Consider the following 27,997-nt stretch of genomic DNA (forward strand, 5'->3'; position numbering starts at 1 on the left):
TCAGACAGGGTGGGGTCAGAAAGAGAGGGTGGCACTCGCCTTCATTTCCTGATTGTGAGTTTTGCAGAAATGCCTGGATGGCTGCTGTCGGAGCCAGAGAACTGATGGATGTCAGGCCGACCCTGCATTCTTATCCCTTGCCCTATGCCCTCCCCACAGTGATGGGAGGTGGGCCAGGAAATAAACATCACTTTTATTGATATACAGTGGCTCTGGAGCTTGAGAATGAACATGGGGTGTGTGGGGGGGGGGTAGAGACGGGAGCAGAATGGGGGAGAGGAGAGAGCCATCCATCCCCTCTCAGTCTGTCCATCAGGGGAAGCTGCTAACATTCATCCTCCCCAAGCAAAGCAAACAAGTTCCGGCCAGCAAACTTTCCCTTCCTAGAAGGGCCAGGCTGGCTAGGCCCGCTCTTGGGCGCCGAGTGCGGCTCTTCTTCCTCCTCGCCTTCTTCGTCTGCATCCCGGTCTTTCTCGTCATCCTCTTCTTCTCCCGAGCTGGAGATTTCGTCTTCCTCCTCCTCTTCCTCCTCCCCAGAGCTGCGCTTGCCATCATGGCGGTGGGCCTCTTGCAAAGCGGCAATCTCAGCTGTTTCAGGGTGGTGTTCCCACATGGCTGAAGGGGGGAGAGAGAGAGAGAGAGAGACTGTCAGAATCACAGGAATTGCCAAGGGTCAAAGGTCACCCAGTGAAAGCCGCTAAGGTGTCAAATTTCATATTCAAGTAAAACGGTGTGGAGAACTGTCCCCTTGAAAGTCTCAATTTCAGATTCCACGACTGTATATAGACATTTTGTCCCAACACACATCACTTTACACTTGTTTATGCTGAACTGCATTTGCCGTTTTACCACCCATGTGCTCAGTTTGGAGAGGTCCGTTTGGAGAGGAGCGCTTCATAAATCTCTGATGGTTTATTATTATTACTTTTAATAATTATTTTTTTTATTTATTAATGCAAAAAAAAGGAAAACACAAATACAAAATTACACACAGGAATAACAATAAACACAATTTTTTAAACAAACAATAAAATGTAAGTTGGTCTTAAGAAGAGTTTGGATTTGATATCTTGCCTTTCACTCCCTTTAAGGAGTCTCAAAGCAGCTAACATTCTCCTTTCCCTTCCTCCCCCACAACAAACACTCTGTGAGGTGAGTGGGGCTGAGAGACTTCAAAGAAGTGGGACTAGCCCAAGGTCACCCAGCAGCTGCATCTGGAGGAGCAGAGACGCGAACCCGGTTCCCCAGATTACGAGACTACCGCTCTTAACCACTGCACCACACTGGCTCTCTTAACACTATAGACCCGACCTCCCGTATATTCCTTATTTCAATTTTATATTACTTATTGCCAACACACACTTTTATCATAATTTAACTTATTCTTAATATACCTTAACTCTCATGTCTAACTTGCAACTATTACTGAAATTCCTCAAAAGCTGCAACAGAATTTAAACTACTGTAATTATATTTCAAATATTCTTTGAAAACCTCCCATTTTGAAACAAATTCCTGTTTTCGTTTATTCTTTATTTTTTCTGATAGACCATCTAATTCTGCATATTCTGTCCGCTTTTGTATCCATTCATGTACAGAGAGAATTTCAATACTCTTCCATTTTGCCGCGATTCCCAGGAGATAAGCCTCTGGTTTACCTCTAACTCCAGATCATTTACGAACAAGTTCAAAAGGGCTGTCACATGGAAGATGGAGCAAGCTGGTTTTCTCCTGCTCTGGAGAGTAGGACAGTAAGACATCTGAAGGCAATCCTGTTTAGGTAAGTTTTTAATGCTTGATGTTTTATAGTGTTTTTAATATTCTGTTAGGAGCTGCCCAGAGTCGTTGGGGAAACCCAGCCAGATGGATGGGGTATAAATTGATGACAATGTTGATGATGATTCCTTCCAGTAGCACCTTAAAAAAGGTAAACACCTTAGAGACCAACTACCGGTAAGTTTGTTGTTGGTATGAGCTTTCGTGTGCATGCACACTTCTTCAGATACACGAAAGCGCATACCAACAACAAACTCTGTTGGTCTCGAAGGTGCTACTGGAAGGAATTTTTTTATTTTGTTTTGACTACAGCAGACCAGCAAGGCTACCTACCTGTAACTAGATGATGATGGTGATGATGACCTGAACCAATGGATTCAAGTTACAAGAAAGGAGATTCCAATGAAACATAAGGAAGAACTTTCTGACACTAAGAACTGTTTGACAGTAGAACGGACTCCCTCGGGAGGTTGTGCACCCTCCATCACTGGAGGTTTTAAAGCAGACGTTGGATGGCCATCTGTCATGGATGCTTTTAAATTGAGATTCCTTACTGCAGACTAGATGACCCTTAGGGTCCCTTCCAACTCCACGATGCTATGAAAAGTACAGATCCCAATGTTGAAACTTGGTGGCTTCACTTTCTCTACCTCTTCATTCAAAGAACTGCCCATTTATTCCTACTCTCTGCTTCCTGATAAAGATAGAGGTAAAGGGACCGCTGACCATTAGGTCCAGTCATGGCCGACTCTGGGGTTGCGGCGCTCATCTCACTTTACTGGCCGAGGGAGCTGGCGTACAGCTTCCGGGTCATGTGGCCAGCATGACTAAGCTGCTTCTGGCGAACCAGAGCAGCGCACAGAAACGCCGTTTACCTTCCCGCCGCAGTGGTATCTATTTATCTACTTGCACTTTGACGTGCTTTCAAACTATTAGGTTGGCAGGAGCAGGGACCGAGCAACGGGAGCTCACCCCATCGTGGGGATTCGAACCGCCAACCTTCTGATCGGCAAGTCCTAATACTTAACCTTAATTCCTGATCCACTACAAAACCTCTTCTTCTTATCCCATGACTGCTAAGCTTACTCGGGAGTCTTTGCTGAGGCACCTTTGTCAAAAGCTTCAACCAGATCCTCACGCTTTACATGCTCGTTGACATTGAATTCTAATAGGTTTGTGAGACAGGACTTTCCCTTGCATAGCTCCTGCTGACCCTGCTTCAAGTGAGGCTTTTATAAGCTTGATTATTTGATCCTTAACCACAGGTACCTTTCCTTGCAGAGTAGCCCGGAGGCCTCATGCAGACACAGAGGCGCCCGTCCACTGCCAGGCGTAGGAGGCTATTGGCTGCTCGGTAGACGTCATTGCGGGCTCCCTTGGCGGTCTTATAGCCTCGCTTCTCAGCCCAGGCTAAAAAGAGGGTAGAGATGGTGTCAGAGTTCACAGACGTATTGACAATGCTCAGCCTTCCTGCTAAATCAAGGGTTGCCAGGATGGTGCCCTCTGGACATCATGGACCCCACCCACCTGCATTATCCCAGACAATTGGCTGTGCTGAGTGAGGCTGGTAGTTGCTATCTGTGGCAGGGTTTTTCCAAACTGGGTCTCCAGCTGTTTTGGACTACAACCCCCACCATCCCTAGCTAGCAGGACCAGTGGTCAGGGATGATGGGAGTTGTAGTCCAAAAACAGCTGGCAAACCAAGTTTGGAAAACCCTGGTCTACGGCATCTGGGTTGGCTACCCTGTGCTAAACGGCAGCGCCATGCCCTTGCTGCACCCTCGTTTACCCTTTTACCTTCGCAGACATCCCAGGCGCACCACGGGGGCTCAGGTTTCCCATGTTCGGCGTCCGGATGTTTCAGCTTGAGCAAGGCTTGGACTGGAATTCGGCTGGCCAGGAACCCCACAGAAGTGTAGGGCTCCTGGATCTGGGAAATAGGGTAGATGCCAGCCAGGATCTAAAAATGAGAGCACAAGGGCACACCTGTTACAGGGCTTGCAGATCCCATCTATTACTCCGTGGAAGCAGATTAAGACACAAGAGATTTCCTTTCAACCAATGTGAGACCAACCAGACTTTTGAGTTCTACTCCCCCTCCTGAAGAAACAACACAAATACCATCTCCCACCTTGTTCAACCTCACGCCCTCTCCCCCAAAGTCCCAGCAATAAATCCCTCCCAGATTGTTTGTCTCCTCCACTCCTCTCCTACTTCACAAGCACTTACCTGCTGTTTTCTGTCCACAAGGGAGGGGAAGATGAGCCCAGGGCAGTCGCACAGCTTGACTGTGGGCGTCAGGAAGTAGGTCTGGAAGTACTTGGTGTGGCCTGGAGTGCGGGAGACGCTCACCACCTTGCGGCCCACCAAGCCATTTATGAGCGAGGACTTGCCCACGTTGGGAAAGCCTGTGAGGGAGGAAGAGGTATTGGAGGTCTTCAAGCAGAGGCTGGGCAATTGTATGTTGTGGATGCTCTGGTCATGGATGTCCTCTGAGGTCTACCTCCAAATGTATTTATGCTGCACCACTGGTGCATGTGGGGCCTCACAGTGAGGCAAGTCCTCACTCCCAATGAGCTTTAAAATCTGAACGTTTTCAACCTGAGCCTGGAAAGTCATTTGTTAGGGATGCTCTAGCCCTGCATGTCCTGCATTAGATACCCTATAAGGTTCACCGGTTTATTTATGCTGCACCCTTGCTGCCTACGGGGCCTCAAGGAAAGGCAATGCAGGTGGGTCCTCACTCCCAATGAGCTTTAAAATCCAAAACAGGCAAGTGGGGAAACAGAGAGCAGGGGGGAGGGAGGAGAGGTAAGGAAAGTATAGAAGGAATGTGAGCAGATACCAGTGCATTTGCCTAAAGCAAACTTTCTCAACCTGTGGGTCCCCCAGATGTTATTGAACTACAGCTCCCATCACCCCTAGCTAGCAAGGCTGGAGCTCAGGGATGATGGGAATTGTAGTCCAACAACATCTGGGGACCCACAGGTTGAGAACCGTTGGCCTAAAGGTTGGCTGCAGTGACAAATGAGGACTATGAGGATAAACCAAACCAAAGACCATACATAAAAGGAGGGTTTAGAGGCGGGATTTGAAGGAAGGGAGAACTGTGTCATCAGGTACCCATTCAGGAAGGCAATAATATAATATAAATATATAATATAAAGAGCAGCAAATGAGGCAATCATTTAATAAAGCTTATTTCTTTGTGGGACGCAGGTGGTGCTGTGGGTTAAACCACAGAGCCTAGGACTTGCTGATCAGACGGTCGGCGGTTCGAATCCCTGTGACAGGGTGAGCTCCCATTGCTCGGTCCCTGCTCCTGCCAACCTAGCAATTCGAAAGCACGTCAAAGTGCAAGTAGATAAATATGTACCGCTTCGGCAGGAAGGTAAACAGTGTTTCCGTGCGCTGCTCTGGTTCGCCAGAAGCGGCTTAGTCATGCTGGCCACATGAGCTGTATGCTGGCTCCCTTGGCCAATAAAGCGAGCTGAGCGCCACAACCCCAGAGTCGGCCACGACTGGACCTAATGGTCAGGGGTCCCTTTACCTTTACTATTTCTTAAGCAAGTACTTTTATAACCATCGCAGCCCAACTTAAGAGTTAACACTCAACAGTTTCTAGCTGGATGTCTTTGTCCACCACCAGAGGGCGCACTCACCTACACAGCCCACTGTCAGGATTCCATCCTTATAGATTTCCTGGGAGAAGCCCCCGGCTTCCATGGCCACATCGGTCTGGTGCTCCACTAGTACAGCTGCGCTTTCGTCATCGTCGTCCTCTTCCTCCGAGTCCTCAAGCGGCAGGCGAGAGGTAGCTGCATCCCGCTCGATTTTCTCCTTCCAGGTGCTCAAGTCCACTGGAGAAAAGAGGAAAGAGATGCCAAAAAGAGACTCATAACAAGCAGTGATGCAAACAGTACCACACAACCCATTTTTGAATCTAAGGCTGAAATCCAATGCACAAATCCAAGCACAGGTGAAATTATGTGGGGCTTACTTCCGTTTGAAAGAGAAGGAAAACTGGGCTGCAGAAATATCATATCAAAACTTTGTTGGGACTGTGTTACTCTCAATGCCTAGATTAGCTGGAGGGAACCTTAGAGCAGACACAGGCCTGGTCCATGTGCTATGTTAGTCATGGGTTAGTGTGAACACATAAGTACATGGGTGGTGCTGTGGTCTAAACCACTGAGCCTCTTGGGCTTGCTGATTTGAAGGTCAGCAGTTCGGATCCCTGAGATGGGGTGAGCTCCCGTTGCTGTGTCCCAGGTCCTGCCAACCTAGCAGTTCCAAAGCACACCAGTGGAAGTAGATAAATAGGTACCGCTGCGACGGGAAGATAAACGGCATTTCTGTGTGCTCTGGTTTCCGTAATGGTGTCCCGTTGCGCGAGCAGCAGTTTAGTCATGCTGGCCACATGACCTGGAAAGCTGTCTGTGGACAAACGCCGGCTCCCTCGGACTGAAAGCGAGATGAGCGCCACAACCCCATAGTCGTCTTTGATTGGACTTAACCTTTACCCTTTTACCTCCCCAGAGGGAAGATCATGGCTACTTTGCTCCCGCTCTAGTCCTGACCCTGCTGCACTGCTGTAAGCTAAGCTATGGTTTGGTAACCAAGGTTTGCTCTTGGTTTACAGGCCTGTGGTTTGTCTCAAAGAAACAAACCATGAGCAGAGGTTCAGATGTCACAGTAAACCAAACCATGGCTTATCTCACAGTAGCACAGCAGCAGCAGCGGAGGTGGAACAAAGCAGCCACGATCTCTCCAGGAGCCTTCACCTTCATGCTAAGCCATGCTTTGGCTGAGTGCTACATACAAACTGAGCCACAGAGTGCCTCTCATTATTTCTGAGGTTCCATTTGCATGGGCTAAAGAAGCTTCAGGATCAGAAAATGCGGCTTATAAGCAGGATTGAGTTCTGGGCGCTTTCCTTGTTTAAAGAACAAACAGGTGCTGACCTCCAGAAGAATTTTTGCCCTGGAGTAAAACCAACTCCGCAGGGGTAAGCCAAGAGCTCAGAGTGACGCATGCAAACTCACCTCTTCCAGCCACGATGCTCTCGCAAGCGCTCAGCAGCTGATCGGGCCCCATGGCTCTGCTCCAGCCCTTTCGACGCTTCCGGCGTTTCTTAAACACTGACAAGAGAGAAAACCCAGAAAATCAAGTCCTGGGAGCCAAGATTTCACCCAGCAGCAAAGTAAAGCCAACGCACCTCTTCCTAAAAGTGAGCCAACGCACCTCTTCCTTTAAAAGTAGTTGGATCTAAAGATTCAGAAAAAGGGAGGCAAGCAACCAAAGCAGCATCTTTGACTTCCATGCAGTTTAGGAAGTCAAAGGGGGTGTTTACATGTTGACTTATTGATTCGAAAAAACAGATCTTTAATTTCTGTGTTTTATCTTTTCTACTTTCTCTTTTGAGTTCTTTTCTATCTCTTTCTTCTGATTGTTTTCTCTCTCCTTTTCTTTTCTCCTCCTTTCCTTTTTCTTCTCTATGCTTTTGATTTCATTTACATTTACATTGGATTAAAAAATATATATTTGGTATCAGTTTTGTGTCTCTTTTTTATAAACGCGAATGCAATTTATTGGAAAAAGAACAAGAAAATACCAGTGCTGGGATCTTGGTCCTGTTGCGGATAGGAAGTGAAGCAGATCACGTGGATTTCGGGGAAGCGGCTCTTGAAGTAGTGCTTCCAGGCCACCACCAGGGATGGGGGAGCCAGGTCAATCTTGTTCAGTACCAGGATGAGGTTCCTCTTCATCTGCTTAGTCACAAAGTCATAGAGGGCTGGGGAGAAGTTGATGACCTGGGCAGGAAGGGTTGGGGGAGAACCAAATTAAGTGAGAGGTCCCAAACAGTGAGGGCTAAGAATACGTATTTCTTCCTTCTTTCTTCTCTGTGATATAAAGGGAAAGGACCCCTGGACAGTTAAGTCCAGTCAAAGGTGACTGGGGTTGCGGCACTCATCTCGCTTTAGGCCGAAGGAGCCAGCGTTTGTCCACAGACAGCTTTCCGGGTCATGCGGCCAGTGTGACTAAACTGCTTCTGGCACAATGGAACACCATGACAGAAACCAGAGCGCATGGAAACACCGTTTACCTTCCCGCCACAGCGGTACCTATTTATCTACTTGCACTGGCGTGCTTGCAAACTGCTAGGTTGGCAGGAGCTGGGACAGAACAATGGGAGCTCACTCCGTCGTGGGGATTTGAAACGCCAACCTTCCGATCAGCAAGCCCAAGAGGCTCAGTGGTTTAGACCACAGGTGGCAAGATGCTTTTAGCCCAGAGATGGAAAGATGACAAGGTCCCTACCAGAGTGGAATGGCAGACCAAAGTTGATGGACTATGCAGAGATGGCAAAAATGACTGGGAAAATCAGAAACCAGGAAGACCAAAATGTTAACAAAGAATGGGGGAGATTTATTTGGGAGTTACCACTGTAAACAATTGAACTCAAATAAACACTTGTAATGTAACAAGGACTTTGGATGTAACGAACAATCAAATAATTGGAGTGACTTAGAATATGCAGTAGAAAATGACAAGTACGGAACCCATGGAGGGAAGTCTAAAGATTCGAAAGAATCTTGTGTTTGTTTGTTTTATCTGTGATTCTAAAAGTAAATTTTAATTTGTAAAACCAAATAAAAATTAATATTAAAAAATAGAATGTAGTGGCAGGTGGGGGTGACTTTATACAAAATGCCATTCCACATTGTCATGGGAGACACTGCCCCCAGGACCCAGAGCATGTGGCTCCTGAAGGATTTTTCCATTTTATTCTTAAGTGGTTCTTAGCTAGGAATTCACATTAAACTGCTACCCTAGGACTCCTCTTGGGGCATGTAGAAAAATACTTTTTTGGGGGGAGGCTGCACCCCAGGGACTCAGCCCTAGAAATTGTCCTCCTGTTTAGCTAGGTAAATCACATTAAAGGATCTGAGAAACCAAGTCAAAGGTCTGCGCAAACAAGGTCTATCAAGAACGAGCCACCAGTCATCAACAGAACCGCAAAATGTCCTTACTGGGTGCCGGATGTCTGTAATGAGCAACACAATGTCGGACATCTCCAGTACACGCCACAGCTGCCTCCATGTCTACAAGAGAAATCAGGAGATTAGAAAAAGGCCTGTGTAAGATTACACTAGGCCTAAGCGGATTAAAAGGACCCCTTTGAACCTGGGTCACAATGCTCGAAATCAAATTGGAGTCAGGACTGGTATCCCAGCAATCACAACTTCCCAAGGCTTAATTGGCACTTTGGAACAGAATCAGCAAACATCATTGTGTTTACACTGCACCAAAAACCCAAGAAAGAAAGAAAGAAAATGAAAAAACGAAAGCACATAGGAAAAAGCATGAAAGCCGCGTGTTAGATTGTCATGTGTGAAAATCGCACACGTTGTCTCACTGGGTGCATGAATCCTGGGGAGCTGCTGTCAACTGCATCCTTTTCATTGCTTGTACACCCAGTGAAATATGCACATGTGCAATTGCCACATGATTCTCATGCTATTTTCTGCACAATAGCATTTCCTGTTTAGAAACGGCATAATATGTGAAGCGAATATCCATGGAAACAGAATTAGGTGTTAACTAGTATTAATAGTTTCTTAAAGGACTGGAGGCAAAGGAAACAGTGCTGGTTCATACGGTGGGGGGAATCCAAAATCTGCAGTTGGGGGCGATATCTTTATAAGGGCCAATGTAAATGTCATAAAATAGCGAGCAAACTTTCATATTCTCCAGGACTCTGTTGAACTGAACATTAAGCAAAAAAGGAATGGGGGAGAGAGAGAAAGGAGCTGGTTTGATGATCTAGCTACAACCTGCATTTAGTCACAGCTTTTTGATAGTGTAGGAGACAGCACACCAAATTGGATTAGGCTGGATCAGGTCTCAAGTTACACCGAGGGCTGCAGAGACAAAGGCCACATTCACACCATATATTTACAGCACTACAATACTTCTTTAAACAGTCTTGACTTCTGCCAAAGAATTCTGGGAGCCGTAGTTTGCTAAGGTTGCTGGGAGCAGTCCCCACAATTCCCCTCACATAGAGTTACAATTGCCAGAGTGGTTTATGACAACCAGTCCCTCTTCAGAGGGAACTCTGGGAATTTTAGTTCTGTAAGGGGAATATATTGGGGTATCTCAACAACTCTCAGCACCCTTAACAAACTGCAGCCCCCATAATTCCTTGGGGAGAAGCCATGACAGGTTAAAGTGGTATTGTTGTGTTTTAAAGGCATGGCGTGAATGTGGCTAAAGAAACACAACTCTTTGTCGCCCCAGCTCTTGCCCCAAAATAGCTGAAACCCTGAACCGTAAAAGCAAAGTTATTTACACAAGACAGCCAGTTACAAATCCTTTTTTGACACTTGACTCTGGCTGCATGAAAGGAATGGACTGGTGGAAAAGCTCACCCCACTCAGCTCTTAAGGCTTTTAAAGGCTCACCTCCAAATTGTGCTCAAAGTAGCTCAGCTGGCTTGGTGGGAATGTACTGTAGATATTCTCGAGATATTCCCGAAAACACTTCTCCTCTCGGGCTAAGAGCTGGTCCTTGGTCATCTGATAATTCCAGGGCGGGCGTTTTGGAAAATCCAGTGCTGAGAAAGGTTAAGGATCAGTTGGAAGATATAGCCAACGTCTTGTGGGAGGCAGGAGAGAAGTTCTAAGGGGAAAAGCTACATCTTGCATCAAGAAGCTTCCCTGATCACTCCAACTCCAATTGATGCTTTTCACTGATGGCTACCATTTGGAGAATCCGAGAAATATAAAGCCTTTCAGAAAGCCAGGACGAGGCTGACATAATGATAAGAATGGGAACATAACAAACTGAATTGAGCAGAGGCTTACTGAACCGATGGAACGTGGGCAACATGGCAAGTTGCCAGGCCATTAAGGAGTTTTAAACTTGCATGCAGTCACATTAATGTTATATATATCAAACCAGGGCTGCCATAAGTCCGGAATTTCCTGGACATATCCGGGATTCAACCATCAACAATAGGGTCCAGACGGAATTTTCAGAAATCAGTTTAAATGTCCTGGAAAATCCAGGGTGTATTGCAGCCCATATCAGAAGTGTTGATTATTTTTTTTTGAGAATTCCATTAAAAATAGCTCAAAAACTTGTTTTTTGGATATTTTGCAAATAAAGCTCAACAACTTTGGCAAAAAAAAAAAGCTCTAGATTTTCTCTTTAAAATGTGGCAACCCTTTATCAACCTACTGTTTAGTGATACAGGGAACTTTCATACTTAATCCCCTTTTTTCCCTATTGGGCCCATTTTTAAACCACCTGCATATGGTGCTTCCATAGGGCAAAACTGTCTGCTGCCTCCAGAGGCCAGGAGGGGTAGTGCTTTACAGAGGGAGGAAATCTTCAGCATTTTCCCCTGTTAGCCGAGACTCCCCAGGAATGCCTTAGCCACCTGAATGCCCTTTGCTCACCTGAACCAGTCTTATAAACGTCTTCTATGTCCACCTCTGTCTCAACTTCTGGAGCCGGCTCCAAGATCTTCTCTCTGGCAATCTTTTTCCTCCGCTCCACCTCCTCTCTACTCTCCCGGTCAAAGTGCAGCCGGTATCTGTCAGGCAGGGGGAAAGCAGCGAAAGCAGGAAAGATCAGGCAGGAGCTAAAAGTGAGGGGCCATCCTTGGCTGAAATTCGCTGCCCAGCTTCCCACCCGAGGCCCAGAAACGGGCATGTCTTGCTCAGTTTTAGGATTACAGTGATTTAAGCAATACATGAAGGACCTTACGGTCTTCAAACAAAAACATCTTGGAGGTCCCGGGCCACAGAGGTTAGGCTGGCCTCAACCAGAGCCAGGGCTTTTTCGGCTGTGGCCCCAATCTGGTGGAACGCTCTGTCACAAGAGACTAGGGCCCTGCGGGACTTGACATCTTTCCGCAGGGCCTGCAAGACAGAGCTGTTTCACCAGGCCTTTGGCCAGGGCACAGCCTGACTCCCTCCCTTGGCAATCCTCACAGAACTCTAGCCTAATGGTTGCCATTAATCTGATGTGAACTGATTTTATAATGACATGATTTTAGAATGTTGTATCATTTTACTGTTGTTAGCTGCTCTGAGCCCGGCTTCAGCTGGGGATGGCGGAATATAAATGAATTTTTATTATTATTTTATTAATACATCCGAAAGGAGGCCCAGGTTACCTGCCACATGAAAAAACTGCAGCAAAGTATGTTGGAAATGCAGATAAAAAGAAGGCACGTTCTACCACATGTGGTGGATGTGCAAGGTAACAAAAGCATTCTGGGAAATGATGTATAATGAGTTGGGGGGAAACGTTTAAAATAACATTTGTGGAAAAATCAGAGGCTTTTTTTGTTAGGCATTATAGGTACATAGATTCCAAAAGAGCAGAAAAGACTATTTATGTATGTGACGACAGCAGCAAGAATACTACTGGCCCAGAAAGGGAAAGAAAACAAAGTTCCAAGCAGAGAAGGACGGCTGATGAAGAGGACGGACTATGCCGAAATGGCGAAACTGACCAGGAGAATCAGAGACCAGGACGAGAAAAAGTTTAGGAGAGAATGGGAAAAGTTTATAGGTTACCTAAGAGAACATTGTAAACAGTTAAAAACCTTCGCAGGATTACAACACTTGTAAAAGACAAAATAGAATGGAAAAGTTAAAAATAGATATAACAAATTGGGGGGGGGGGAATAGGATAAGTGGAATAAAAAGGGATGTATAATGGAAACCAGAGATGGGCGGAGGGAAGTCAAGGGATTCTGAGAATCCTAAAAGTAAAGGCGAATGATATGTTTAAATGGAAATTTGTTATGGAAAACTTAATTTACATCAAAAAAGCTGCAGCGAAGGATGTGACCCCAACATTTTCTCCCTGTTTCAGGAAAGGCCAGCAGTAATGACGGCCAGCAACTCTGATGGCTTTAAAAGATTAGACGAATTCATGGAAGATAAAGTGATTAATGGCTACAAACCAGAGTTTCTGAATCCCAGTTGCTAGAAACTGCACAAATGTAGCAAGCCTCTTGTGCTCAGATCCTGCTTATGGGCTCCCCATAGGCATTTGGTTGGCCTCTGTGAGAACAGGATGCTGGACTATAATAATAATAATAATAATAATAATAATAATAATAATAATAATAATAATAATATTTTTTTATTTATATCCCGCCCTCCCCAGCCAAGGCCGGGCTCAGAGCGGCTTACAAGCAATAATAAAAACAAGATGAGTGATTACAACTTAAAAACAAAAATAAAATACAACATTAAAATAATGGAACATTAAAATATTAAAATGAAGCCTCATTGCAGGAGAAGGAAAAGAAAAAAGAAAAAAGGGGGGGGGAATCAAATTGGCTCCAATCCAAAGGCCAGGCGGAACAACTCTGCGGACTAGAAGCAGCCATTGGCCTGATCCAGCATCTTCTTCTTGTCTACTTCCACAAAGGCCAGTATATATATCTATAGCCTCTGTCTATGGGGATTGCCTGGCATCAAATGTTATCGTCCCTTAGGTGCAATGTTAAGACAGGTATTTTAATACTTTGTAGTTTAAAACAGCACTGGAGGATTAAAAACAAACAAAAACTTTTTTATTTTGCTGCTTCAATTTCTCTTTAATTTGTGTATTGTAAACTACCCTGTGGCAAATAATAATAATAATTTTTATTTATACTCCGCCCTCCCCAGCCAAGACTGGGCTCAGGGCAGCTAACACCAGGTATAAAAACAATTGATTAAAATACAACTCAAAAACAAGATTAAAATACAACATTAAAATGCAGCCTCATTTCAGTAGAAACTCAAATCAAAAACTTTTTGGGGAGGAAAACATCAAATCTTCACCAAGGCCAACTATCCAGACAAATATATTACAAAGGGTGGTACCACAAATACCTGAAATCAGAGGCAGGGCCTCCCCAGCCCATTTGGCCTGCCAGGCCACTCTGCCAAACCACCCCCCCACTTGCCAATCACCTGATATCAGGTGTGGGCAGTTAATAAGGCAACCGGGCTGAGACAAAAGGGGCCTTCTGAAGCAACACACACAGAGTGCTTCTGAAGTCCCAAAAATTGGAGACTTCAGAGCACAGTGCAGAGCTCTTTGAAAGCCCCTGTGTGATGCTATGAAGTCCCAACTACAGCGGACAGGCAGCGTCGTGCAAGGCTGTTTGCGAGGGTCTTATGAAGAGCATTTCAAAGTTCCCAACATTCAGCTGACTGTCGGGGCTTCCAAATGCCATGTCACCATAGCATCAGGTGATAGGCTTTCCCACCAGTCACAGCAGGTAGGGGAGATAAGGATCTGGCCTGCTGGCTGGATCCGCCTTTTCCGCCTCTCACCTTAAAAAGCAGAGACATCACCTTGCCAACAAAGGTCCGTATAGTTAAAGCTATGGTTTTCCCAGTAGTGATGTATGGAAGTGAGAGCTGGACCATAAAGAAGGCTGATCGCCGAAAAATTGATGCTTTTGAATTATGGTGCTGGAGGAGACTCTTGAGAGTCCCATGGACTGCAAGAAGATCAAACCTCTCCCTTCTGAAGGAAATCAGCCCTGAGTGCTCACTGGAAGGACAGATCCTGAAGTTGAGGCTCTAATACTTTGGCCACCTCATGAGAAGAGAAGACCCCTGGAAAATACCCTGATGCTGGGAAAGATTGAGGGCACAAGGGGAAGACAGAGGACGAGATGGTTGGACAGTGTTCTCGAAGCTACAAACATGAGTCTGACCAAACTGCAGGAGGCAGTGGAAGACAGGAGTGCCTGGCGTGCTCTGGTCCATGGGGTCACGAAGAGTCAGACACGACTAAATGACTAAACAACAAAACCTTAAATGAAACAAAACAATAACAAACAATAGTAGCATCATGGATGCCCTTGCTACTGGCGACCTGTTCCATTCATTCATATTTGTCCCTTCCCCCAGATAGTTGAGAAGGGATTTCGCGGGCTTCTAAAGTCTCACTCCGTCCTTGTACTGGCCAAGTTTTTGCAGGGATGTTTATCTTCAGGGATGAAATTACACCACAAGCTTTAAGAGTATTCTCACAGCCTACCTCATAGGGCCAGCTGGAAAAGAGATATGGGTTATGAAATAAGAGTGCAATAAAAGTGCAATAAAAGAGCCTGCCTCACATCAAGTTGGATCACTGATCCATGAGGCCCAGTAAGGTCCTCTGACTGGAGCTGTTCTCTAACAAGGAACATAGGTGGCTGTGATCAAGGACCATGATGGCTACGTTCTCCCTCTGAATGCCAGGTGCTGGAATTCACAAGTGGGGCAATGTCAGGGGTTAAACCCAAGACTTTCGCCATGCAAGACACACATTCTTGCAACAAGCTGCAGACTCCGCTGAGTGCCTGGTTTTCGTTTCCATGGAATATATACAAAAAAAAGGGGAGAGAAAATCCAAGTCTGGTGGTGGGAAACTGTAGACAGAATACTCTGCTCCAGAAGGAGAGATAGTGTTCATGAGAACACAAGCCACTAGTGTTGCATGCTCACATGAACATTGTGACTTACTTTCGCATGCATGCTTTAACGTACATTCACCCCACAGGAGGAGGGTTATGTGGTGATACTGACAGCTCTTCCCTGTTCTGCCTTCTAAAGGATAACTTGTCCTTTGCTCTATGTTGCACTCAGAGGCTCAACAGGAAATGGTGGAGCATGGCCTATTCTGGTAATGTTCACAAGTCGGAAGAAACGTTTCCTACATCCTCCTCATGTGCAAATCTCTTACTGAGAAGAGTACAGGAGTTAAAAGCATGTTGCTGACTTCTTAAATGTTCGCGTGCACGTGTGAGGGAAAGGGATTTCTGCCGTGAAGATGTCAGAGCAGCAGAATCACAATTTTGAAAGCAGGTCCTCGATTCTATTTCAAATGGACTATATCAGGGTGGCCTGTTCAGCTGAGGGGAATTCAAAGGCAGGACAAGAATGGAGGACTCACTGTCTCACGTGCAGCAAAATTATCACACCTAAGCTAAGAACAACCAACACATTCTGGCCACAAAAGTTGCACTTTCATTGAGTAGGCCCAGGCCATTAACCAACGTCCATGGAAAAAAGAATTTGCCAAATAAGGAAATAAATGGGTTCGAGGAGGCGTGGGGAACCTATAGCCCTCCAGATATCAGTGGACTACAAATCCCATCACCCCTAGATGGGAATGGAAGTCCAACCACATCTGGAGGATAATAGGTTTTCTGGCCATGAATCACTCTAATCCAGGGATGATTAATTTATGGCCCTGCAAATATTATGGGACTCCGGCTTCCATCAGTCCTGGCAACATGACCAGTGGTCAAGGGTGATGGGATTTGTAGTCCAATGCCCCCCAGAGGCCCACAGGCCGTTCCACCACTGCAAGTAGCTGGAAAGTCAGATCTATATTATGGCTGTTCAATCTCGTTAGCATAATTAAACATGCATGTTATGGTTACGCCGGGCACACGTGTGGGCAGGAGGGCTTAGCAGGAGAAAGGGGCTCCTCCAGTGAGCATCAGGTGGACTCCATTGTAATTGCCCAGAATGCCTTGCAGCAACAGCGCTGCTATGGGGGGCATTGTGGTAAATACAAAGGCGGCTGCTTGGCATTCATTGGAGAGTAGGAAGAGCAGGGTCCAAGGGAGCGGTTTTAGTAGCGATCGGCTCTCAGCAGCTGCCCAAGATGTTGCCATCTTCTCAGACCAGGAGCCACATCAGCTGAGGCCATGGGGCTTAGAGTTAAGCAACATCTGGAGGGCCACAAGTTCTCCATCCCTGAAGCAGGAGCTTTCTCCAGCAGGAGGGGCACCGAAAGAGGAAGAGGAACACAGGGCATCAGTAGGGTGGGATGGAAGCAGGTTTCAGCTAACTGGGTCTCAACCCATGTAGGTCCCTGAAAGCTGGGAACAAGCACTGTGAATTGGGCTCAGGCAATGGAACGGGGTCTGGGGAGCTCATGCGAGAATATGTCCCTGATGAAGAACGTATCTTAAAAGTTGTGGGGCAGCTTCAGCCCCTCCCCAGATGCTTCTTCAAATCAAGCGCAGCAAAATCCCCCGCATTACCTGTTGGGATCGTAGCCATGTTCTCCCGGCTTGCGGACTTGAGGTTGCTGGTTCAGCTTGCGCACCTGCAGAGAGAACGACTCGCTGTCCGACGTGTCCGTATGGTCCTCGTGCCTGTCGTGGCTGCCACTCCGGCTGTTGGAGCTGGACCTCACGCCATCTTGAAAGCCTGGAGGGACAAGCAAAGGGGAAGTGAGCAGAGAGGCCGAGTCGTAACTCTGAAACCCCAGGGAAGGAATTCAAAGTAGCGCTAAGTAGACCACTCTGCCTGTACAAAAGCTTCTGCTCTCTCTTTTTTTTTTAAAAAATATATACTTTATTTTATTTTTATTTTTAAATATATATTTTATTTAGCTTCTGCTCTCTTGATGATGGAACCATCTCCCCTCCTATTGCTGTTCTGGGGGTTCTCCCGACCCCCTCACAATTTCTGGGAGGCACAGGGGGGAATTACCACATTTTTTCATCTATAAGACTCAGATTTAGGAAAATGGGGGGAGATGGCCTCGTGTATAAGACGGGGCCCCCTAATTTTTGAAATTATTTTTTATGAAAAAAACCTAGTCATGCACGGAAAAATACGGTATATCACGATTTAAATCACTGGTCAGTAAGACTTGATTTAAATCCTTTTTTTTACAGAAAGGATCATTCTTGCTGGTATCATCTTAAAATTTACAACCAGGTTTCATTTTTGGAATAATAAATTTTCAGAGTAGTTTTTACAGTTACAGTGGTACCTCGGGTTACATACGCTTCAGGTTACAGACTCCGCTAACCCAGAAATAGTGCTTCAGGTTAAGAACTTTGCTTCAGGATGAGAACAGAAATTGTGCTCCAGCGGCACAGCAGCAGCAGGAGGCCCCGTTAGCTAAAGTGGTGCATCAGGTTAAGAACAGTTTCAGGTTAAGTACGGACCTCCAGAATGAATTAAGTACCTAACCTGAAGTACCACTGTATATCAAAAATGACTGATTTGGTTATACTATTAGAAATACATAGAGAGATAATTATGAAATTATTGTGAGGTTTAATAAGTTAACTGTTTATATTTGGACAACTTTTCTGCTGTACTTTATTGGAAGGAGAAAAATAATCATTTCCTTAATAACACTTTAAACAATTTATTTAACTAAAACAATAACATTATAGCATATGTATCCATGTTTGTCAACTAAGTTAAAAAAAAACTTAGACCGAGTTTTAGCACACATGAAAAACTTTAAACAAATCCTTATTTCCTGATGAATAGACTTTGAACTATAATGTAACTTAAACAGAAAACTATCCGTAAGAAGATTTTTTTCTCCAAAAGCATTTTATTTTAAAAATCTGATTTAGATAAAAAAAAGTCTGATTTAGATCAAAAAATTCTGATTTAAATTTAAAAAATATCCAATTTTTATTTATTTTATTTATTTATTTTTAATATCATTGGTTTTTATCCACCCTGGCTGAAAACCACACCAGGGGTGGGAAGCAATGGGGTCCCAGATGGGAACTACAACTCCCATCATCCTTGACCACTGACCATGCTGGATCGGAATCATGAGAGTTGGAGTCCACCTCCTCTGATATAAACCAGAATTCCATTATCACTTGAAGAAGAGACACAAAGGTTCAAAACCACCAGATACCCGTCGAAATTATAAGAGGCAGAGGGAGTGGGATTTGAGGGTCGCGTTGCAATACTGAAGGCAAATGGCTCCCAGGCAGGATTCTGCGGAGGCAGCAAAAGGGGTTTAAAGTAGACAAGAAGACCGCAGCACCTTGGACTCTCCCCACATTTTTGGCCAGGGTGTGCACCGTAACTAAAAGCAGGGATAGGTGTTTGCAGACCTAACGGAGGGAGATAGAACTATAGGGATTCCAGGGCTCATTCCTACTACTCGAGGGAAGAATCCAGTTCTCGAAGGCCAAAGGAGGAGGCCAAAGGAAGGAGAAAGGACAGGCCGCCGGCGCTTCTGTTATCGACTCTGAAACAACTCCTCAACAGGAGGAGCAGAGAGGGGATTTGTCCGAAAGAGCTGCAACAGTCTTGCTGGTTGTTTCTGAGGGGATTTTGAGGCCGAGAAGGGGCTCAAAAGGCAGGAAACAGATGACTCACCCCAGGGTGGGGCCTGTAAGTCTTGCTATCGACAGCTCCCAGCCCACATCTGCAAAGCCGGGCTGGGGTGTTGGCAGGCGGGGAGGATAAAGAGCCAGCCATTTTTCCAAATCATGAAACAGGAGACCCAGCCCCTAATTCGTGGAGCAGAGAACTCGACTAAGACAGAGCTCTCCCCTCAGCACCGATCATTTACATACGAAGACATATTTTGCTTTGCACATACGCTTGCATAGGATGGGTGGGCGGACCACCCAGTGGACTAGATTCTGAAGTACAGTGGTACCTCAGGTTACATATGCTTCAGGTTACATATGCTTCAGGTTACATACGCATCAGGTTACAGACTCCCCTAACTCAGAAATGGTGCTTCAGGTTAAGAACTTTGTTTCAGGATGAGAACAGAAATCATGCTCCGGTGGCGCAGCAGCAGCAGGAAGCCCCATTAGCTAAAGTGGTGCTTCAGGTTAAGAACAGTTTGAGGTTAAGAACAGACCTCTGGAACGAATTCTGGTAACCCGAGATACCACTGAACAACTTTCCCAGTGGCCAACTGGGCTTACTGGCTGTTAATGGTCATGCCAATGCAACAGTGCCACTGCCTTCTCTTGCAGCAGCCACACCTGAGAGTATGCCTCTCCCCATATTTCCTGTTCTCAGTCTTAACGTTTTAATCTGGCCCTCAGGATGAAGGTCTTTGATCCTTGCAACACGTTCCTGTTTTTCCTGTTTGCTTCCAAGGATAGGCTGATTTATAACCCTGCATCCAGAGCCCCTACGCCAGCCAGCAGTAGGCAGATGTCAGTCCAGATCTGAGGCTCAGCAGAAGAGAACATGATTGGCATGCAAACGGTCCTCACAGTTCAATCCGCAGCATATCCCAGTGGGGAAGGTAGACATTCCAGTCCAACAAGCTAGAAAGACGATGCTGGTCAGTGTAGACTAGTGTTTCCCAAACTTGGAGATCCAGCTGTTTTCGGACTACAACTCCCATCATCCCTAGCTAGTTAGCAAGACGCAGTCAGGGATGTTGGGAACTGTAGACCGAAAAATGCTGGTGACCCAAGTTTGAGAAACCCTGGTGTAGACAATGGTGAGCTACATGAAACCATGGTCTGACTTGGTACAGTGGTACCTCTAGTTAAGAACTTAATTCGTTCCGAAGATCTGTTCTTAACCTGAAACCGCTCTTAACCTAAGGTACCACTTTAGCTAATGGGGCCTCCCGCTGTTGCCGCCACACAACTTCTGTTCTCATCCTGAGGTAAAGTTCTTAACCCGAGGTACTACTTCTGGGTTAGCGGAGTCTGTAACCTGAAGTCTCTGTAACCCGAGGTGTCTGTAACCCGAGGTACCACTGTATAAGGTAGTTTCCCATTTTTTGGGTTGTTTAGTAAAGCAAGAAGCTCATCATGAAGAAGGTCACCCTTCAGATATCCTGGTCCCAGTGGCTTTAATGGCCATTACGAATATTGCAGAAAAAAATCCAAGCACGATTACTTCACAGGGACATTAAAAGTTTGAAGCCTGAGTCCTTCTATCCACCACTTCAGGGCTGGGGAACATGTGTTCCTCCAGATGTTGCAGGACTACAACTCTCATCATCTCTGACCACTGGCCACACTACCTAGAGGCTGCTGGGAGTCGGAAGGAGAACTCAAGCTACCTCCCCTGCATGCACTGAATAGGCAAGGAGAAAGACTGTGATGTGGCACTGCCTTCAAAACCACAAACGAAGAACACAGAAGTAAATTAATCTCACCTGAAGAACCACCACAGGACTCCCTATTTGCTTATATGTTCATGTGAGCAAAGCTACTACTATAATGCCCCAATTGTGGACGGTGTGTGTGTGGAACCTAAAAGTTTTGGCCAGAAGTCAGGGAGTGGGATACAGTGGAACCTCGGGTTGCGAACGTGATCCGTGCGGGAGGCACACTTGCAACCTGCAGCATTCGCAACCCACAGTGCTGCGTCTGTACACGTGCAGGTTGCAATTTGGTGTTTCTACGCATGCGCCAAAACCCGGAAATAACCCGTCTGGGTACTTCCGGGTTCGGCGCGGTGCGCAACCCGAAAACACATAACCTCAAGCTTCTGTAAAACAAGGTACTACTGTATATGGATTTCATTAACAGCTCCACAGCTTTCCATCCATGATTTCAAGCACTGTGCAATTATATATTTACTGTATTTTTCACTCTATAGGACGCACCAGACCATAGGACGCACCGGACCACAGGAGGGGGAGAACAGGGGAAAAAAATTCTCCCCCTCTCTGCTCAGCGCCCCTTCAGCGAAGCGGCAGGAAAAATGGAGCCCCTTCCATTTCTCCTCCCGCTTCGCCGAAGGGGCGCTGCACAGAGAGGGAAAACTGTGCAGCGCCTCTCCAGCGAAGCGAAGCCTGGAGAGCAAGAGGAATCGGTGTGCACCGACCCGTCTCGCTCTCCGGGCTTCAGGCAGCTATCCGCAAGCCTTTGGAGCGCAGCGGAAACTCCTGTTGCGCTCTGAAGGCTTGCGGATAGCTGCCTGAAGCCCCCGGAGAGCAGCGCGAACTGCCGCTGCGCTCCGGGGACTTCAAGCGGCTTCAGCGAAAGTAACGCGAAGCCTCCGGAGTGCGGGGGGAGCTCTCCCTCTGCGCTTCGGAGGCTTTGCTTTGCTATCGCTGAAGCCAAGGAGCCTGCATTCGCTCCATAGGACGCACACACATTTCCCCTTCATTTTTGGAGGGGGGAAAGTGTGTCCTATAGAGCGAAAAATACGGTACTTCCCAAAAGCTTTGCCCGATCCACCATTTAAGCTGAGCTTCGACATCTTGATGTGTGCAGGCAGGGGGGCTGGTGGAACGGTCATACTTCTCTAATCTAGTCACGTTTGAAAAGGTCAAATTTGGCGTGCGACAGCGATATCCCTCAGTCATCTCTAAAGTATTTAGTTTTTTATTTGACAGCAACAACGTATCTGCAAGGCTATTAAAACGGGATTGTGATGGGGGGGGAGTATAAAGTTAAGAACCTTCGTGGACGACTTGATCATCACTACTGAAAATCTGATAGAATGTATCCCAAGAACAATAGAATGTATATATGAATTTGGACACCTAGCTGGCTTTAAGATAAAACTATTAAAAAAAAATCTATTAGTAAAAAATATGGGGAATCAAGAAAAAAGCGAGCTACAAAAAATCTCAGGGTTGGAGATTAAAAAAAGATGAAATGACAACAAGAAATATAGACCTATTTCAAGAAAACTACGTTAAAGTATGGAAGGAGATAAAGAGAAATTTAGAAACTTGGAATAGGCTACATCTATCATTTTGGGGCCGTATCTCAACAGTAAAGATGAATATATTGCCTAGAATGATATTTCTATTCCAAACCATGCCAATTCTAGGAGGCATGGAATGTTTTAAGAAGTGGAAAAGAGATCTAGCCAGGTTTGTATGGAATGGAAAAAACCCTAGAATAAAATATAAATTACTGATTGATCAGAGAAAGAGAGGCGGATTTGACCTATCTGACATGGAATTATATCATGTTGCAGCAGGTTTGACTTGGTTAAGGGAGTGGATTAAGTTAAAGGATACTGATGTGTTAGATCTGGAGGGAGTAGGCACTCGATTTGGATGGCATGCATACCTAATAGATGAAAAGGTGAGAGTCCACAAGGGTTTTATGCACCATATTATAAGGAAATCGTTGTAAAAAATATGGATGAAATATAAAGGGATCCTAGAACCCAAAACACCTTGGTGGACCTCACCCTTAGAAATCATGACCGTAAAGAGAAAGAATATGAATAACAACTAGGCAACATATAAGGTATTACTGGAAGAGGAAAATAATAAATTGAAAGAATATAAGGAACTTAAAAAATATTTTCAAATTAACCAGAGATTGCCAAAAGATAAACAAAAAGGAACTGAGAAAGAAATTTCAAGATTGGATGAGTACTTAATCCAGTCTAAAAGTAAACGTATTTCCAAATTATATGATTTGCTCCTAGAATGGGAGGTAGAGGAGGAGCAAGTGAAGACAGTGATGGTAAAGTGGGCCCAGGATTTAGGGGGAAATATTATGATGAGCCAATGGGAATGGCTAAAGAAAAGGGATATTAAATTTACGGTGTGCTATAATTTAAGAGAGAATGTAATGAAAATGCAATATAGATGGTATCTGACCCTGGTTCGCCTGGCAAAAATGTATACAAACTGCAGTGATGTTTGTTGGAGATGCACAACAGGGCAGGAAGCTTTCTACACATGTGGTGGGAGTGCAAAGAGATAGTGGGATTCTGGGAAAATATTTACAACAAATTGAAAAAGATGTTTAGATTTTCATTTTGGGGGAAAACAGAATCCTTTCTCCTAGGTATCATGTCAGAGGAAATAAAAAGAACGGTCAGACCAATATTTATGTATGCAACTACAGAGGCAAGGTTAATTGCCAAAAACTGGAAAAGCAGCAGTGTCCTAACTAAAACAGACTGGCTATCTAAAATGATGGAATACTTCCATATTGCCGAATTAACAGAGAGGATAATAATAATAACAACAACAGCAACAACAACAACAATAATAATTTCTATTTATACCCCGCCCTCCCCAGCCAAGGAGGGGATATGGTACAAAGAGTGAATAAGGAGTGGGCTATCTTTAAGGAATACATCAAAATCTATGTGGAAAAAGTAGAACTTTTGACAGATATTGAGTGAATCCAGAAAATGATTAGAGTGAAAGCAGAGTAAAGTTAAGATAGAAGAAGAGTTAAAGAAATAATGAAATGTGTTTAAACTAATTGGAAAAATAAAGTAGCGTAACAAGAATGACTGAAAGTCAAGTCACTTGGTGGGTGTCCGTGTGGCGTAGGTGTGTAGGTATGTTGATATGTATACTATAGGTAGGTATAATATAGAGTAATGTAGGTATGTTTTATGCTATGAAAATAAGGCAGTCTGTTGTGTATATGTATTGTGTAAATGCAAATGTATGCGTTTTATATGTTAATAATAATAATATTAGCAAGCAACATTCCCATCAGCGTATTCAAATAAAAGCACACACAAAAGGAATGTTGTGTAAAGCAATTTGATAATTAATGCAGTTTGATACAAACTTGTATTAATAAAATAGTCATAATCATAATCATAATCATAAATAATAATAATAATGGGACATGGGTGGTGCTGTGGGTTAAACCACAGAGCCTAGGACTTGCCGATCAGAAGGTCGGCAGTTCGAATCCCTGTGACGGGGTGAGCTCCCGTTGCTCGGTCCCTGCTCCTGCCAACCTAGCAGTTCGAAAGCACGTCAAAGTGCAAGTAGATAAATAGGCACCACTCCGGCTGGAAGGTAAATGGCGTTTACGTGCGCTGCTCTGGTTCGCCAGAAGCAGCTTAGTCATGCTGGCCACATGACCCGGAAGCTGTACGCCGTCTCCCTCGGCCAATAATGCGAGATGAGCGCCACAACCCCAGAGTTGGTCACGACTGGACCTAATGGTCAGGGGTCCCTTTACCTTTACTTTAATAATTATCAGAAATGGCTGTCCAATCCTCTTTTAAAGCCATCCAAGTTGGTGGCCATCACTGCCTCCTGTGGTAGGGAGTTCCATAGTTTAACTATACACTGTGCGACAGTATTCTATCTAGGAAGGGCCCTCTTCACCCAGTGCAGCAATGCAATCCCAGAAGCAGTTTCTTCCACAGTTCCAGCCCAGAAGTGAAGTGGAACTGGTTTTATTCACTCAGCTATGGATAAACCACCCCCTGCAAACAGAATGGCTGCTTCACCCATTAACTCATCTAAGTGCCATCAGGCAAACAATGACTGTCTCATCCAAAACTTGGACCATTTTCACCAACCAACTTTACAGGGCTTCTGCAAGGATTACTAAAGACGAGATATGGAAAGGCACTTCAAAGATCCAGATTCCACTATATTAGGCGCAAGACATTATCTTCACTATCTAAAGGACGATGACACACTCATAACACATGCCCACCTTTCTGTTCTGTGTCAACCGGAGCTCTCTTATCTGAGAAACCAGTGCAAAAAAAGCGCCAGCTGCTCATTTAATGCCCTTCAGAGTTATTTCGGTCCCATTAGCACGTAATTCATAACCCCCATAAAGCGTTTTCATCCCACTGCCTGTCACTGAAGCTCAGCACTTTTCTTTCGAATTGTTTCTAGTTGAGTTGGCACAGTAGCAGTTTGAGCACAGTGCATCTCTCTCTTTCTGTCACAAGAGGTGGGGTTTCCCCCCTTCCCTTATTCGTATGAATCCCCCCCCCCAATAACGTAGCAACACAAGATGATACGTAACCACCACCTTCCTCTTTTAGCTCTGCCCGCCAAAGATGCTACAGTCAACAAAAACCTTGCAGGGCGCAGGAGTACAGCTAAATAGCCTGGACCACGCTGGCTATTTTTAAATACGACCGCAACGAAAACGATCGCATTGCACTGGAATGAATGGCTTAGCGTAGCTCCAGCTATAATGGCACACCGATCGGTACTACTACCCTTTGTTTCTGCGCAAAGCTTCCATTTATACCACATGCACCTATCACAGTCTCAAAAGCCCTGTAGCTTTCCGACTGCAGAAATTGTGAATACAAGGATCTGATCCAGGGACAGTGGGATGTGCATCTCCCCCCTTAATGCACCAAAGTCAATGTCCGACGTCTTATTATGCTTTTATAACTGTTGGAAGCCGCCCAGAGTGGCTGGGGCAACCCAGTCAGATGGGTGGGGTACAAGCAACTACGACAATAATGGTTATAACAAAATACAACAATAACAATAATAGCTATAAAGGAAGTGGAATGGGACATGGCGCAGGCCTGAGCAATTTGTGGTCCACCACGCTGAACGGAGTTCACATCACATCTGACCAGCAGTATATGAACCTCTTGATACTGCAGACCCTGCCTGGGCCTGCAGTGATGAGGGCTGCTAACCACCAGGCAGGCTGCATTCAGCTTGGTGAGTTGCAAGATATGCAGACCTTATGCAAACACTACAATGTAATTCTAAACACAGATACAGCCCTACTGATTTCAGTGCAAGTTAATAAGGCCAAGGTGGAACCTTGTGGCCCTCCAGATGTTGTTGGGGGACTCCAGAAGAGACCTGGCTTAGCTGCAAAGGATCTGTTTCGCATGCAGAAAGTTCAATGTTCAGTTCCTCCGGTCGATTAAATCTGGCCCCTGTGGTAAAACCCCAGAAAAACTTCAACCCTAAAAAAAAGCTCAACAATGTGGCCCTCTTTGAAAAAAGTTTGGGCAGCCCTGGTTTAGACAATATTGACCTAGAAGGGCCTATGGTCTGACTCCGAAGCTCTTGTCAGTCCAAGCCGGCATTAACATCTTGATGACCACAGGTTCCACATCCCTACTTTAATGCAACCTTTTACTAATGGGTTCTTTTTTTATATAAATAAAAAATCCATATAGAAAATTACATTTGTTACTCAACTATTGAACTATTGAACAAAACTAGTGATTTCCTGCTCACCCAACACTGATATTTATAACACAAATTACATACAATTGCATTTTAAGGTTTCGTCTTACTTAATTCCATCCCCTCTAACATGTTTCTTAACAAACCACACCATTTTCGCAGTTTCCCTGCTCTTTTAGAGCTGTTGTTGAAACCATGTGTAAGATCTGGCAAGGGGCAAAACTGAATATGAATAGTAGAACAAATTCAATGGTTATAGCCCTAAGCCAAAATAACTGAAGGAAAGAGTTGTGTTCTCTATTTGAAAAATGTTTCTGTCTCCCAGCTACTGGAAGGTGAGGACACAGCATTCCCGATGCACTGGAGAAGGGCAGTTTATTCCATTAAGCAGTTTAGGTGGGAGAAAAAGAGAGAACAGTATAATGCCCACTGCATTGCAGATGTTGGGTGTACACAGAAATATAGCAAGCACCCCCAATGCCTTCCAAAGAGAGAATCATCCTTCAAGTGTTCATCAAGAAACCATTATCCAAAAATTGAGGGCGGCGGACCTACAATTTTATTTTGAACACAGTTTAAAAGGTGGTTCAGAAGTAAGAGGCTAGCGCTCCCTCTACCAAAAGGGCCTGATTTAATATTTCATTGAAGGGAGAAGACTGGACTGCTCCACAAGAGTTGACAATTCCATGTATGTACATGCAAAGGGGGGTGGGGGGGAAATGAGGCTTGTAAATTAACATGAATTAACAGCATGCACCCAACATGTGAGAAACCAGAGAGAGAAAGTGAACATCTCTAGACTCATCTTCCAAATTGTTTCCAGGAGGGGAGCAGCGGGGTGCTAAGTCGTGAGCTGAAAGGCCTGGCTCACTTATACCTGCCCACCCCCGCTTTGCAAAAAGGGGGAGAGAGAGAGAGCGAGAGAGAGAGAAAAGAGGGAAAGGGAGAGGAAGAGAGAGGTGCTATACGTTTTCAGGGAAGAAGATTTGCTTTCTATGTAAGCGTTTCCTGCAGAAGCCAATGAATATCCAACCCCCGATTTCTTTTAATGGAGGAGAGGTAGAGGTCACGCTTTCTCTTCCTTCCAACGCCCCCTCTAAAATGTTTCAAGGAGGAAGAGGAGGCGTGGCCTTATGCTACCCAGATGTTTATGTGGGCGATCATGAGAACCAGATGTTGCTAATGATGGGTTCCTTCTCATCATGAAAAGGGGAGAGATGTTTGGGGGAGGTAAGAGAAAGGTGAGAATACAGATGTTGAAGAGAGGGGGGATGCTCCCCACATGCAGCCCAAAGAGGGTGGGGGAATGCTACATCCTTCCAGATGTTTCAAGGCGGGGCCCCGCCTCCTCCCGCACGGCCCCGCCCCCTCCCGCGCTCACCCTGCCGCTTTCTCTCCCGTTTGTCCTGCAGCTGCTTCTTCTTCTGCTTAGCGCTGAACGGCCTCTTGCGGTGCATGTCCTATCCCGGCTGCCGTCCCCTCCTCCTCCTCCTCCTTCTGCTCCTCCACCACCAGCCCCGACGCGCGGCACCGGAGTGGGCGGGGCCAAGAGGAGAGCCCTCCTCGGCGGAGAGGCGAG

At 45.5% G+C, this 27,997-nt stretch overlaps 1 protein-coding gene across 1 annotated transcript; it reads right to left on the reverse strand.

Annotated features, from left to right (window-relative positions):
• Nucleotides 1-174: 174 nt before the first annotated feature.
• Nucleotides 175-27,978, reverse strand: GNL1 (G protein nucleolar 1 (putative)). The gene is made up of 12 exons (XM_081182513.1): nucleotides 27,800-27,978; nucleotides 16,847-17,015; nucleotides 11,244-11,380; nucleotides 10,245-10,396; nucleotides 8,811-8,882; nucleotides 7,391-7,589; nucleotides 6,822-6,917; nucleotides 5,439-5,636; nucleotides 4,006-4,184; nucleotides 3,574-3,736; nucleotides 3,046-3,186; nucleotides 175-615 (listed from the first exon to the last, which is right to left on the reverse strand). The coding sequence occupies exons 1-12, from the start codon at nucleotides 27,873-27,875 to the stop codon at nucleotides 326-328; spliced, it is 1,872 nt and encodes a 623-aa protein (XP_081038639.1). The 5' UTR covers nucleotides 27,876-27,978; the 3' UTR covers nucleotides 175-325.
• Nucleotides 27,979-27,997: the final 19 nt, after the last annotated feature.

This window comes from Podarcis bocagei (genome assembly GCF_964188305.1).
Source record: "Podarcis bocagei genome assembly, chromosome: 2".
NCBI lineage: Eukaryota > Metazoa > Chordata > Lepidosauria > Squamata > Lacertidae > Podarcis > Podarcis bocagei.